Source organism: Nuphar pumila, chromosome 14 (genome assembly GCF_984573655.1).
Source record: "Nuphar pumila chromosome 14, dmNupPumi1.hap1.1, whole genome shotgun sequence".
In the NCBI taxonomy this organism is placed as follows: Eukaryota; Viridiplantae; Streptophyta; class Magnoliopsida; order Nymphaeales; family Nymphaeaceae; genus Nuphar; species Nuphar pumila.
This window is the reverse complement of record NC_143262.1, coordinates 87,202,076-87,218,133: the sequence shown is the minus strand read 5'-3', so window position 1 is coordinate 87,218,133 and position 16,058 is coordinate 87,202,076. Positions and strand designations below refer to the sequence as shown.

Genomic DNA, 16,058 nt, shown 5'->3' with positions numbered 1-16,058 from the left:
GACCAGCCTCCTAGGAAATCTATTCATCAAGTGCTCGCAGGACATCTATCCCCAGCTCTATAGGATTCTGCAATAGCATCAGGTAGCTTCCCGGTGCTTTGTGAGCCTACAGGTTGTGTTTTAGTGTCAACTCCATGCATGGATGGTCAGGGTCAAACGATTCACCTTGGCAAGGCCTAGTTGTGCTCAGGCAGTCGTGGAAAGCCTTATATCGCATCCCTTATTTGTTGCCAACAGCATTTCGATGGTCTCAGTTTCAGATGAGTTGTGCTTTATTTGTGGCATTGCCACTATAGGAGGTGGGCCCAAATGGGACAACCCCAACAAGGCACAACCACTTTATAGGGGCCTTGTTTCCCTACCCAAACAGACCCACCATTAGAGAAACCTTTGTTCCCTCTCACCTACTCTTTGCAGACGACATACTTGCTTTTGGCAATGCATTAATAAGTAATATGTGGAGATTTTGGTTTATTCTTAGAGCATTTGCAGTTAAATGTAGTGTTGATGTCTTGCAAACTTTGGAAGGACCCCTAGTTGGACACAAGGCCACTCAGACTTGGTTTTCCCCCACTATCAATCGGTATGTCACAAGGAGATCTCTATCAAAGATAGTTGGGAGTGTGGTTCGGGATGGAGCATAGTCTTAAGGAGAAATCCCAATAAACAAAGCCTCAAAGAGTAGTTTGATGTGCTGCAAACTCTGGGGAAAATATCCTTAACAAATGAGTCACACTGTATGTGGTGGACCTATGACAATAAAGGGGAATTCTCAATTAAATCTTGTTATAGGGTACTTGATAGGATTTCACTACAAATCCATCCTAAGAGAGCTATTTGGGAAAGGGGCACCCCCAGCGTCATGTGCATCAACTTTCTCTTGGCTCATTTTTGTGAGCCAAGCTATTAATGTAATATGTAGGAGTTTTAGTGTAGCAAAGTACATGTTCTATGTGCTGCCATGATGAAGAGACCATTGATCGCACATTTCATGTGTGCCCGCTTTTCACCAGCTTGGGGACTTGCTGTGGTAAAATAACAGGTCGATCAGGGCAGAGTTGTTTTATTTAGGGACCAAATTTTAGTAGAACATGCCAAACCTTGCGGAAGCAAGTGGATAAGGACGCGGAGAAGCTGGATCATTCTGGGATGGAGGTTGATGTAGTTGCAAGTCATAGCTTATCAATAACAGGAGAAGACCAATCTACATACTCCACAAGGCTTTGCAAAGAACTCAAAGAAAATGCTTGTAACTAAAGTGGTTTGATGAGGATCTGAAATGGGGTGGGCAATGTAGAATTGGTGCAACTGGGGGATAAGAATTGTTAGGCTGCTTTGGTCGGGCTTATTCTATTGTGAAGCTGTCGACCAGGGAATGGTTTGGAAATGATTTGGTTGGGTGGGGTGCACTTGTGACTGTAATTGTTGCTATCATAACAAGAGACCATGTCTATGTTGGTGCCAGCAACTGCCTGATGGCATATTTTTGGGCTTTACTTTAGTCATGGGCTCCTTCAGGAGCCTGTGGAATCTATGTAGTCAAAATCGGCGAGTAGGCTCTGACTAAGCTGCCTACTCCAGCTAGGTGTATCCCTACCATGGTACATGCACCCAGGCCCATGCACCTAGGCAAGTAAGGCCATTTGCAGGGACAGAGCTACCATAATTTTTTTCTTTGGCTTGTACCTGAACACACAGAGAGTCAGAGACATATATGTGTGTATAAATATATATATATATATATATATTTTTACATAAGCATAAATTTATACATATACACATATACATGCCTTTTACAAATATATGCATCTGTTCTTGTTCAGCGCACACATATATTACAGATGTGTGTGTTTTATTGTTTCTTTTATATATATGTTTCTATAAATATAAATATATTCATATTTTTTACAGGCATACCTATATATATATATATATGAATGTATGTTATTTTTCATTATACCAGATCCAGCTCCATGTGTCTTTCTTTCAACTGCAATAGTTGGCAATAGCTGTCGATTGCGAGGCAACCATTTATCGTAATAGAAAAGACTACCCCCATTTCAGATAGAATGTATCCATTTACCATATGTTTCTTCCATATAGCCTATGTTTAAAGTTTAAATTTTTATTTTTTACTCAATTTCATTTAGCGGTTTTAAATATATTTTTATTTGAACAAGAGAAGGGGCTTCTTCTGTTGAAAGTGCTAGCAGATCATGTTATAGCGAATAGTTACAGTTTTATGATGCAATACAATATGCTACATCTTGTTCATAATTATCTTGCTTATTAATATAATGCTGAAAACATCTTTTGCTATTGATTTTAGCAATTCATTGTAAGTTCTCTATTTGTTTATTTTTTATTTTTTTGTACCAACTAGGCTGACTAGTCCCGCCCAAGCCCTGACTAGGCGTTTTAGGGGTCTACTGGCTAGTTTCTGACTACCTTTTTTTCTACATAGCGTGGAATACATCATTGCAGATTACAGTCTACTCACTGCAACAGAGAAACTGGTCTTTCTAGTCTACCATATTTCATTTCAGCATCAGGAACAACAGATAAGTTGCATGCAGATGGCACTTGATCTTTTCGGATATCAACATACACCCACCCTGCTACAGTCAAGCATGTACGTGTCAACTTAAAGAGTGCTGGAACTTGTTGCTGTGCTTTCATGAAAACCAGGTCTACAGAGTGTTTACTGCTGTGGGTCTGCACAGTGGAAGCTGTGGGAGTTTGAGCACTTCAAAAAATAAAGAGTTTAGATATTATCTGAGATGAGGGTGCTGACTGAGTTCCTAACCGGCTCTAATTGGTGTTTGATTCTTTCACTATTCTTCTGTTTGCTGTTTTCCGTTTTCTGTTTTTTGTGAGGTGATCCCTCATCACATCACCTTATGTGCTTAAATCTTTAGATCATTGAATACAGTTTTTAATTCGGCAAAAAAAAAAACAGAATCCTTTGCTTCTAGAGAGCTGCCTGCTGCTTCAACATATTGGTGTTGAAGAGGTGGTGGCAAACACCACTTCACCGGCATCAGTTCATGGGAACCTCGAGCAACCCATAGAATCACAACCCTTGTAAGTCCATGCTGAATATCTTGAATCCAACATGATATCATGACTTATATCAGTAACATGTAAGCAATAATGACTCCCTGTGCATGGTGGGCAGCACAACCATGGCAGGGACCAGTGATGGGCTTGACTTGCAGCAGCTGAATGCATCAAAAAAACAATAGGGACTATTGTTGTCATGCAGCAATTATATCATTCATATTTTTCCTCAATATTCACCAAAAAAGTTGTTTTTTTATTGACAGGATACATTCTTCTACTTCTAAAGCAGCTCCATCATGGAAAACACATCTTATTGCTTAAAATTGATAATTAAAAAAACAGATATAAGTTTGAAAACAACAAACCCGTTCCCAATGTGGAAGAGTACTTTTGGGAGCAATTATTAGAACAGGATGGTTGCTCAGATGCTCTTCCTTCATGCAGCATACAAATGAAATCACTTGAACAGTTTTTCCCAATCCCATCTCATCTAAGTAAATAAATATAGATAATCAATTATAATTGTAGAAGTCAAGAAAATGTATATAACTTTCTACAAGCAGATGATAAAGAATATTTAACAAAGGACAAAAAAAGGTTAATAATTATGAGAGATTATAATTTCAAAAATAGCAAAAGACTTATAGAAAAGAGGCAAGAGACGAGACCTACAATGAAAATAAATAGGAAAAAAATCAACCAACGCAGACCGAAACAAGTTTTCCAATTCTTGCATGCACGCAAAAGATACAGCTCAGGCCAGTTTCCTGCTACAGGATACCTTTTTTATTCACCCAGGAACTTCTTTAAACATATGACTGCAATGCCAACCTAGATTTTCAGTCAAATACTTGTCTTTAATCATTGGTATGCTTTGCATGGCATGTTTCAAAATATTTTATCTTTTTCACTCCATCTTCCCAATATACTTCTAGGTTCTCTGTTCAAAAAATTTCTAAATCTGCCAATTACATTGTTTGCCCTCATTTTGTTCATGAGTTTAGAGATTCTGACACAAATCAATGAGGATTAAATGGAAAAGGTACATATTCTCAAAGGCCACCTTCAATGAAGATGGATAGGTTCATCACAGAATTATGGATTGTCCAAGGATTCAAGTGGTAGAAAGAAAAATAAAATAGATATTAAAAAGTGGAGAAAAAAATATGATTGATGTCTTCAATCCTGGCAATCCTCCAAATTTTAGTTGGGACTTCCACACAAAGTGAAGGCATTGAGATGAAGGCACCAGATCAAACCCCACTGGCACATGGGTGTCCGTAGTTTTCAAAGGTGGATCACATAAGGCAGGGTGGTCGTGGGACCCACCGGGGTTTGCATCGCCAGGTGGCAGGTTCATTAAGTGGCTGGGTCCTCTGCGAGGGTTCCACATCATCCAAAAAAACACAGAAAATATTAAAAAATTTATTTTTAAAAAAAGAGAAACCCAATAGGGATGAAACTGCCAATGGGTTGGCGTGTTCTGTCGAAGAAACCGAGAAAAGGAGTGGGGAGAGAGAACATAGGTTTCTTGAAATCGGCAGCCTCTCGTTTTCTTCTTAGTGGCTGCACTAATACATCATTAAGATAAATAGGGTTACAATTCTTTTATATGGACAAAACTGCCCTGTGTTAGTAATATATATTACATTAGAATATAAACATACACATGAACCATATGGATCCTCTACTGGATCCATATCTGATCCATATTCTAATACCCTCCCTCAAGTTGTGCATGGGAGTGAACCATGTGCAACTTGTTCTTCAGATACCAGAAACGGTTACTTATGAGACCTTTTGTGAACATATCAACGACTTGGTCTTCTGAAGACACATAAACCGGTTTGATCTCTTTGTCTACTATCTTTTGTCTGATGAAATGCTGGTCAATCTCAATATGCTTAGTCCGACTGTGGTGAACACGATTGAACGCAATTTGTATAGCACTTCTATTATCACACATAAGAGTCGAACTTGAGATACTCTCTCCCATCTCTATAAGTAGATGCCTAATCCAGGTCACTTCTGTTGTGGTAGCTGTCATAGATCTATACTCTGCCTCAGTGCTAGATCTTGCCACAGCCTTCTGTTTTCTGCTACTTCATGAGACAAGATTTCTTCCAATGAAAACACAGTATCCTGAAATAGACCTCCTCTCATCTGGGTCCCCTGCCCAGTCTGCATCTGTATAGGCCAATATGTCATGTTTTGGTGTCCACCATAAAGATTGTACATAGGTGAGTCTATCACCCACCGTGCCTTTTAGATAGCGAAGAATACGTTTGACGGCATCCATGTGACCAATCTTCGATTCATGCATGAACTGAGATACTTGATTTACATAATATACAATGTTTGATCTAGTAAAAGTAAGGTATTGTAATATGCCCGCTAAACTGCGATACTTGCTTTCATCAGTATATAACTCACCATCACAAATACTGAGCTTTTGATTGACAACACTGGTGTAGGCACAGGTTTGCAATCTGCCATTCTTGCTTTGGCCAGAAGATCAAGAGTGTATTTGTGTTGAGTTAATGACATTTTTCATCCTGTTTGTCCACCTCTACACCAAGAAAATATCTCAGTTTTCCAAGATCTTTCATCTTGAACCGCATACTTAGTAAAGCTTTAATTCGTTGAATATGATCTGGAGCATTACCAGTGATCACTATATCATCAACATATATAAGTAAGAAAACCATAGTGGTTCCATCCTTGTATATAAATAGAGAATGGACTAGTTGGGAACGAATGAAACCGTGGTTCTGAATCTCTAGGGAGAAGCTTTCAAACCATGACCTGGAGGCTTGTTTTAAACCATACAATGCTCTGATTAATTTGCATACATATTCTTTTGGGTCTCCCTATGCATAACCTTGAGGTTGCTCCATGTATACCTCTTCTTTTAAATCCCCATAAAGGAATGATGACTAAAGGTCCACCCATGTTCAATTGTCAGGCCAAGAATAATAAGAATAGTTCTTGTTGAGAATAGGTGGTTTAAGGTTAAACCTTCTTAGTTTGGAGGTTATTTGAATTATTTTCTTAATAAGGGACCTAAAGGTAATTTATTCTTTTGGCCTCTCTCTATTTAACATAGAGAGCAGCCCTAATGTGTTTAACGAGTTCTATTTTTCATACTGTCGTCTCTCTCTCTCTCTCTCTCTCTCTCTCTCTCTCTCTCTCTGCCTCGGTTTCAGCATTTGCTTTCAGGGCGTCAACATGGTATCAGAGCGGTAGATCTCGATAGTGTGATCGATCTACACAACACAGAAAAAAAATCAAATAAATCTGAAAGAGGTGGAAACAGGTGTGTCGATTCCTTTTTTTTCCTGATGACAGATCTTTGACACGATGAGTGTGGGTCCTTAAGATCTGCATATAAAAAGTCTTTTTTTTGGTTGATGAAAAAAAACCCAACCGAAAATTTCTAGGTGTCGTGATCTCTATGCTTCTGCGTGCTCATGTTATCGTGGGTTGTGAATCTGGTTGCTGAGTTCCCTGCTGAGTCGTGAAATGTTTTTCTTCCAGCTGAAAATTGCTCTTCATGCTCCAAACTTTCCTCAAAGTTTACTCTTTGTTAGTTGCCTTAAAAAAGAACAAAACTGTAGAGTAATATTTGATCCAATGGGTTGTCATTTTCAGGATTTGCTGACGGGGAAGAAGATTGGTGGAGGCTATGAAGAAAATGGAATTTACTACCTACATCATCCAATGGGTATTGTTCATTCTGCAGTGAAACATTCATTCAGTCCTGTTCAGTGGCATCGTCGTCTTGGTCATCCTTCATTGTCACAGCTTCGGTCGATCTTCCATCAGATTCCTTCCACCACATCATTTCAGTGTGAAGCGTGTCAGCTGGGCAAGCATCATCGAAGTTCATTCCCTTCGAGTCAGAGTCAGTCTAGTAATAAAGTCTTTGAACTTCTTCATGCAGATGTAGGGGGTCCTAGTAAGATTCCTACTAGGACTCAGTGTCGATATTATCTAGTTATTGTTAATGATTTCTCTAAGTTGTCATGGGTGTTTTTAATAAAGGAACGATTTGAAGTTCCAAGTATTCTCCTATCTTTAATTCTTGAAATAAAAACTCAATTTGAATCTATTGTCAAGATTGTTCGCACTGATAATGCTCTCGAGTTTAAATCAAAAGGTCTATTATAATTTTACCAAGATAATGGCATCCAACCCCAAACTTCTTGTGCCTATTCATCTCAACAAAATGGGGTGGCTCAGCAAAAACATCGTCACCTGCTTGATGTTGCCAGGACCATTATGATTCAATCCAATGTTCTTGTGTTATACTGGGGTGATGTGATTACAACTGCTTGCTATCTGATCAACCACATGCCTTCATCTTCTGTGGGTGATCAAATTCCAATTCATATCCTAAAACCCAATACCCCCCTCTTCTCCCTCTCGCCCAAAGTATTTGGATGTGTTTGTTTTGTACACAAACTTGGCCCTAACCGTGATAAATTAGTTGCTCAAGCTACAAAATGCATATTTATAGGTTATCCCAAAAATCAAAAGGGATATCGATGTTATGATCCTACTTCTCGCCGAGAGTATGTCAGTGCGGATGTCTCTTTCTTGGAATCCACTCCATATTACTCTAGTATCGGTTCCACGCTGCAGGTTGATCCAGCTGAGTCTTGTCCATTACCTATACCTCCTTTTCCTTTGGAATTCGTGCCCTCATTCCCGAACCAACCTTCATCCTCTTCCAGATTTCATAATCCTCCATTGGTATATGTGCGTAAACATCCACCTCCGCAAGTGCCTTCATCTTCTTCTTCTCCTGAGGTAAGTTCTACTGACAATAGTGATCTTCATGATAATCATAACATGCCTATTGCTCTACGAAAGGGGACACGACAATGTACATTATATCTCATATCTCATTTTGTCTCTGATGCCAGAATTGGAAATCAGATGAAATCTTTTATTTCAGCCTTATCGGCTGAAACTATTCCTCTGAACTATGCAAGAAGAAATGGATGCTTTAATATCTCAGCATACATGGGATCTAGTTGATTCCCCAGCAGATGCTGACATTGTTGGATGTAAATGGGTATATACAATAAAGTACAAATCTGATGGTTCCATTGAACGGTATAAGGCCAGATTAGTAGCAAAAGGTTATACTCAGACATATGGTATTGATTTCTTTGAAACCTTTTCTCCTGTTGCACGGATGGGTACCATTCGTCTTGTTCTCTCAGTAGTTGTTCAGCATGGTTGGAGCTTGTACCAATTATATGTGAAAAATGCATTTCTATATGGGGATCTATCTGAGACCGTTTACATGCAACAACCTCCAGGATTTGAGGTTGAGGGGGAGTGTCAGAAGGTGTGTAGATTGAGGAAAGCGATTTATGGCCTAAAACAAAGTCCTCGTGCATGGTTTCAAAAGTTGTTTGAAGTGATGTCACGCTTTAGCTTTAATAGGTCAGCAGCAGATCATACACTATTTAGCAAGAAAACTGGCTCTGGCATAGTTGTTATGGTGGTATATGTGGATGACATCATTCTTACAGGAGATGATGAGAAAGCTATTGAAGCCACAAAGGCTCATCTTCAAAAACACTTTGTTACAAAAGACCTTGGTTCACTCAAGTATTTTCTGGGTACAGAAGTTGCCAGGAGCCGTGAAGGGATGGTGTTGTCTCAACGGCAGTATGTTCTTGACTTATTAAAGGAAACCGGAATGTTGGGAGCTAAACCAGCAAATATTCCCATAAACTATAAAGTTCAGTTGTTTGAAGAAGGGTCAAAACCGGTTGATAGCAAAAGCTATCGCTCCCTTGTAGGGAAACTACTGTATGTAACTGTGACCAGGCCGGATATTGCTTTAGCAGTAAGCAAAGTTAGCCAGTTTATGGACAAACCGACTAAGGTACACTGAAATGCAGCTATTATGATTCTCAGATATCTAAAATCTTCTCCTGGAAAGGGATTATTGTTCAGGAAAGGTGGAACTCTGGAGATAGTGGCTTATTCTGATGCTGACTATGCAGGATATGTAGTAGATAGAAAATCTACCACAGGATTCTGTGTGTTTCTGGGAGACAACTTGATTTCTTGGAGAAGTAAGAAACAAAATGTGGTTTCTAGGTCGAGTGCAGAATCAGAATACCGGGCTATGGCCCAAACAGCTTCGGAATTGATGTGGGTTCGTACTGTTCTTCATGACCTTCAGGTGAAGGTTTCCTCTCCTATGACCATGATGTGTGATAACAAGGCTGCAACATATATAGCGAACAATCTTGTCTTTCATGAGAGAACGAAGCACATTGAGGTGGATTGCCACTATGTAAGAGATATAGTTCAAGCTGGACATATCACTACCAGATATCTAAAGTCGGAAGATCAAGTTGCAGATATGTTTACAAAACCCCTTGCTAGACCAAATTTCTCAAAATGTTGTGACAAGCTGAGCATGATTGATATCTATGCTCCAGCTTGAGGGGGAGTGTTGAGAATAGGTGGTTTAAGGTTAAACCTTCTTAGTTTGGAGGTTATTTGAATTATTTTCTTAATAAGGGACCTAGAGGTAATTTATTCATTTGGCCTCTCTCTATTTAACATAAAGAGCAGCCCTAATGTGTTTAACGAGTTCTATTTTTCATACTGCCGTCTCTCTCTCTCTCTCTCTCTCTCTCTCTCTCTCTCTCTCTCTCTCTCTCTCGGTTTCAGCATTTGCTTTCAGGGCTTCAATAGTTCTCATTTTCACCACTGGGCTGAATGTCTCATCATAATCTTGACTGTATTCTTGAGCAAAACCTTTGGCAACAAGACGTGCCTTGTATCGTTCAATGCTACCGTCGAGTTTATATTTTATCTACTCTAGAGAAAATGAATTTTTATCTGCTCTAGATTTTCACATAAAGAATAGCAAGCTATTAAAAAGGAGATTTAAAAGGCCTTCAATGGGCTTAATTTTTTTTTTGTACGGCTGAAAAAGGATAAACATTGAACCACAAAGTACAGACCTATGCCTCAGATACAATCTATAGCAGCTAGATTATTCTCTTTTCTCCTGCATAGGGTTGTTAATGGGTCAGATCTAAGCTCAGGTCGCCTGACCAAGTTCAAACTTTAGGGTTTGGTCGAAATTTTGAAAACCCAAAATTTAGAATGTTCAGGTATGGGTCAGCAGTTTTGTAAACAGTCAAATGATCAGATACCCAACCCGGTAAATAATGGTTTGGGTCGGATATCCGGTCCAGGTATATGTACAGCTTGTATTAAAAAGATAAAACAGTGAGACTCGATCATACCACTCTTTTCTGAGGGCAGAACGCGCAACCACTAGGCTAACAGCGGCTTGTTGGTTGTTATGGTTAAAAAACAATATGTGAACCTTGCTAAGTGAAATGTAGCCCGACCCAACCTGCCATTAATCTGACTTGTTGATAATGGAAATAAGGGGTTTGCAAATTGAAAAATAAAATTGGGTTGGGTACGGGATCTTTCTTTTCTGACCAATGACTAAATGAACCAGAACCCACACCTGGCCATTGTTTATATGGGTGGATTAGATCAACCCTTATCCGACCTGTTGACAGCCCTACTCCCGCATATAAATAGTTGAGTTGCTCATATGCTACTATTACAGACCTTCTCATATCCGACCCTGGATCTAGATCCACCCAAGAGACTCAATCTGAGACGCCCTCTCCTATTTGGATTCTTATTTTTGGTCGCTTATTTCTTTTAGTATTGTATAATTGTTTAGTTATACACTGCCGGTCCCAAGCCCGGATAAAGGAGGAGGGTAGTGGTAGGCCTATGACAGCCAGCATAAAAACTTAGTCATACCCTATGAATATGAACCAATATGAGAATTTTGTTGGGGTGTTCCCTACTGAGCGACGCGTTGTACTCTATAGGCCCGAAGGCAGTGATAAATGGGCAAGGGTTGCTAGGTCGTCGCCCGGAAGCGACGCGTCACACCGACGCCCGAGTGTGGTGTCAAATAGGCAAGGGTTCTCTCACTTTGTTGGACGGGTGGGGTAAAGAAGTTAGTCCAAGACCATAAAATTAGGTTAGTCACTTGGAACATAGGGTCTTTAACTGGTAAGTTGGTAGAGTTAGTAGATGTTATGTGTAGGAGAAAGATTGATATTTTATGTTTACAAAAGACCAAATGGGTAGTTGAGAAAGCAAAAGTGATAGAACCTTAGGGATATAAGATTTGGTATACAGGAATAAATAGGAATAGGAATGGAGTAGGGATTGTTATTAGTCGTGAGTTTATAGATAATGTAGTTGAGGTTCGTAGGAAGGGTGATAGGATTTTACTTATTAAATTAGTATTAGGTACGGATATTATTAATATTATTAGTGTTTATGCACCTCAAGTAGGTTTAGATGATTCCATTAAGCGTCAATTTTGGGAAGATTTAAATGGAGTAGTACAAGGGATATCTTATGAAGAAAGGCTTTTCATTGGCAGTGACCTTAATGGGCACGTAGGCTATGGTATAGGAGAAAGAAACGAAAGTGGAGAAAGGATTTTAGATTTTGGTTTGTCCTATGATATGATCTTATCCAACACTTGGTTTAGGAAGAGGGAGTCTCACCTAATAGCATTTAAAAGTGGGGTTAATACGAGTCAGATAGATTTTTTCCAACTAAAAGAGAGAGAGAGGGGTTGTTGCATCGATTGTAAGGTTATACTAAGAGAAAGTGTAGCGACACAACATAGAGTCTTAATTTTAGATCTTAGAATTAGACAATGTCGCAAATGGGATAGACATAGGATAGATCCTAGAATTAAGTGGTGGGCACTGAAAGGAGCTAAACAAGAAATGTTTGTAGAGCAGGTAGTTAAGAAAGTTGATTGGTGTCTCGAGGAGGATTCAGAATCTGTGGAATAAGATAGCGGGTGGCATGAGAAAGGTGGCTAAAGAGGTATTGGGTGAGTCTAAAGGCGATGCACCGCTAGGTAAGGATACATCGTGGTGGAACGAGGATGTCAAATTAGCTATTAAGGTTAAAATAGAGTGTTATAGAAATCTAAGTAAGAGTCGTGATAATGAGAATTTGGAGAAGTATATGATAGCAAAGAAGGAAGCCAAAAAAGTAGTTTGGAACGCGAGGGATAAGGTATATAAGGAGGTTTATGACAAGTTGGATACCAAAGAGGGCGAGAAGGATATTTATAGGCTTGCAAAGATGACAGCTAGGAAATCGAGGGATTTGGGTATGGTTAGATGTATCAAAGATGAAACGCAAAGGGTTTTAGTCAAAGATGAGATTAAGGAGAGATAGAAAGATTATTTTGATAAGCTATTTAATGAAAGTCATGCTCAGGATCTTGGAGACTTCTCCATTCCTTTTCATGAGATGAATCGTGACTTCATGCGCAAAATTCAAAAGAAAAAAATTGCAGAGGCTTTGAAGAAAATGAAATCAAGAAGGGCAGTTGGCCCAGATGGTATACCTATCGAGGCTTGGAAATGCTTGGGAGAGAAAGGTTTAGAATGGTTGACAAATCTTTTTAACAAGATTTGGCGGACAAATAAAATGCCTAATGAGTGGAGGAAGAGTACTCTGGTGCCTCTATATAAAAATAAGGGTGATATACAAAATTGCACAAACTATCGTGGTATAAAACTCATGAGTCATACTATGAAACTTTGGAAGAGGGTGATTGAGTCTAGGTTGAGGAAGGTTGTCATGATATCGGAGAATCAATTTGGTTTTATGCCTAGAAGATCAACTATGGAACCTATACATCTTCTTAGACAACTTATTGAGAGAAATAGAAAGAGGAACAAAGATTTGCATATGGTTTTTATTGATTTGAAGAAGGCATACGATAGAGTACCTAGGGACGTTCTCTGGTGGACAATGATGAAGAAAGGTGTTTCTCTCAAGTACATTAGTATAATTAAAGATATGTATGAAGGAGTAGTAACCAATGTCCGCACTTGTGGAGGGGTGACAAACAATTTTCCTATAACAGTTGGGTTACATCAAGGATCTACATTAAGCCCTTTCCTATTTGCTATAGTGATGGATGAGCTTACGAGATCAATTCAAGAAAATGTGTCGTGGTGTATGTTGTTTGCTGATGATATTGTTTTGATTGATGGGTCTAGAGCTAGGGTTAATGCTAAGTTAGAATTATGGAGACAAACATTGGAAGCAAGAGGTTTTAAGTTGAGTAAGAGTAAGACAATACATGGAATGTCGGTTTAGTAAGCAACGAAGTAGTGATGGGAGTCTAGTGAAGCTGGGTGAGCAAGAAATATTGGTAGATGATTGTTTCAAATATTTGGGATCTATCATTCAAAAGTATGGAGAAATTGATGGAGATGTAAATCATAGGATAAAGGTTGGGTGGATGAAATGGACGAGTGCAACTGGAGTGTTGTGCGATCGTAGAATGCCATTGTGGTTGAAGGGAAAGTTTTATAGGACGACTATTAGGCCCGCTTTACTATATGGTACAGAATGTTGGGCTGCCAAGAGACATCATATTCAGAAAATGAGTGTAGCTTAGATGCATATGCTTCGATGGATGTGTGGAAATACAATAAAAGATAAGATTCGAAACGAGGAGATACGTAAGAAGGTAGGCGTTGCATCCATTGAAAATAAGACGAGAGAAAATCGTTTACGGTGGTTTAGACATATTTGGCGAAGGCCTAATGATGCTCCAGTTAGAAGAATGGAGAAATGGGAAAATATAGTAGTTAAAAGAGGTCGAGGTAGGCCTAAGAAGACATGGATGGAGGTGATAGGAAAGGATATGAATGCTTTGAACCTCACCGAGGACATGGTATTGGATAGAAATGATTGGAGGCGAAGGATTCATGTGGAAGACCCAGAATGATTTTCTTTTTTGGTTTATATCGCCGACCCCAATTGTTTTGGGATGAAGGCGTAGTTGTTGTTGTTGTTGTTGTATTTTTGTTAGTATTGTAGACTATAAATAAGTGTTATTACTCTTGATTAATTATGAATTAAAATAGTAGATTGATTCCTTTTATTTTCACCCTATTCTTGTACCATAACCATATATTTATAGCCGTTGTGAGCAATCTCGTACCCTCTAGAGTTATGGCACAAGAAAATAGTAGACTGATTCATTTTCCGTTCTCTCCATTCTTGTGCCATAACACTTCTGGTTGATCCCTATATTTATAACTGTTGGGAGCAATCCCAATGGCTATATGGGTAATTCCCACAGAGTCCCTAATGGCCAATTAAATTACAAATGAAAATAAAAAAAGAAAAACTATTCTAACTAACCTAGTTCCATAATGTGAAATAACCACAATGCCCTTGTTGGGCATTATATATATTCTTTTATATTTAAGAATATATATAATCACATGCATATTTTAACACCCATCCTCAAACTTACAGCATATACACTGGAATTTTGTCAAGTAAAAATATGAAACAAGATGCAGCAAGAGCTTTGGTGAAGAAGTCAGCAAGTTGATACTCAAAAGAAATATATTGAAGCTAGATAACTCCTTTCAAATATTTATCTCGTACATAATGGCAATCCATTTTGATATGCTTGGTGCGCTCATGGAAGGTGTGGTTGCTAGCAATATAGATGGCACTCTTGTTGTCGCAACTCATCTTCGAAGGTCTGAAAATGTCTATTCACATATTTTTGAGAAAATTCCTTAATCATATTCACATATTTTTCAGAAGATTCTCTAATCATACATGTTTCATAGTTGTCATAGTCATAGCCCTATATTTAGCTTCAGTAGATGATAGTGAAACCTTCAGGTGTTGTAATCTCAACTTTGCATTGACAACTTAAGGTATCGTCACTTTCTTGTCATCTGTAATCCCAGACTTAGGACAAATATCATCATAAAGCTTCATCTGAGAAAAAATATAGCCTCTGGGAGATTAGGCGACTTCAATACCTTTAAAATCCCAATTTAGACATCAAAATTTTCTTTCAAAACATTTTTAATTTTATTAACTACTTATTCATCATTCCTTGTTATTATCATGTCATCCACGTATAGCAAAAGAATAACAATATTGGTACATGTATTTTTAATAAAAACAGTAGTGCCAGTATAACAATAATGAAAACTCAAATGAATCATAACACCACTAAATCTATCATACCACGCTTTAGGAGCCTATTTGAGACCATATAACAACTTTTTTAATCCAAGGATTTTCCATTGGTCAATACCAAAGCCCGACAAAGGATCCATATAAACTCTCATTTAATTCTCCATTAATAAAAACATTTTTAACATTTAATTGATAGATAGGCCATTTTTTGTATGAAAGCAACGGTTACTAGAGTTCTAACACTAATCTGCTTAGCTATAGGGGCAAATGTTTTTTCATAGTCAATCTTGTATTCTTGATAATAGCCTTTGGTAACTAACCTTGTTTTATATCTCTCTAGACTTTCATCACTCTTGATTTTAACATTCAACACACATATACAACCTATGGTTTTCTTTCCTAAAGGTAAAGTAGTTATTTCTCATGTTTCGACTTTCGTAATGGCATCTTATTCCACCTTAATAGCTTCATTCCAATGAGAAATTTTTAGCTCTGTTATAATTAGATAGTTCATGATAAGAGGGTAATGCTATTAACCATACTCTATAGTTTGGGGACAAGGAGTCATAAGACACAAACCTATTAGGTGGAATGGAAGGTTGACTAGATCTTCTAAGGTTGGGTTCTTCTATAAAGGAATTATGGTCAATCTCTAAATTTTTATCGAAAGATTCTTCTTTGGGAGAAGAATATTTTTCTAAATCATTTTTAGGGTTACTTTCCTCACGTCAGGTATAAACACATATATCTTTAGTAGATCTACTATATCACTATCCTTGATACAACTATCACAAAGTTTAACATTATCATTATTCAAAGTCTCATTATAATTATCATTTCTTGGAGCGAGATCAAATAAAAAGGTATAGTCTAATTCATCTTTTTTATTTCTTTTATCAAAACCATTCTCATTTTCT

At 38.2% G+C, this 16,058-nt stretch overlaps 1 protein-coding gene across 1 annotated transcript in view; it reads right to left on the bottom strand.

Annotated features, from left to right (window-relative positions):
- The window catches only part of LOC149817258 (uncharacterized), a 128,513-nt gene that overhangs the window by 65,785 nt on the left and 46,670 nt on the right, over positions 1-16,058 (bottom strand). The window contains exon 12 of the mRNA XM_089987053.1: positions 3,429-3,553. Coding sequence (XP_089843179.1) covers positions 3,429-3,553 — 125 coding nt within the window. The remainder of the gene's footprint in view (positions 1-3,428; positions 3,554-16,058) is intronic.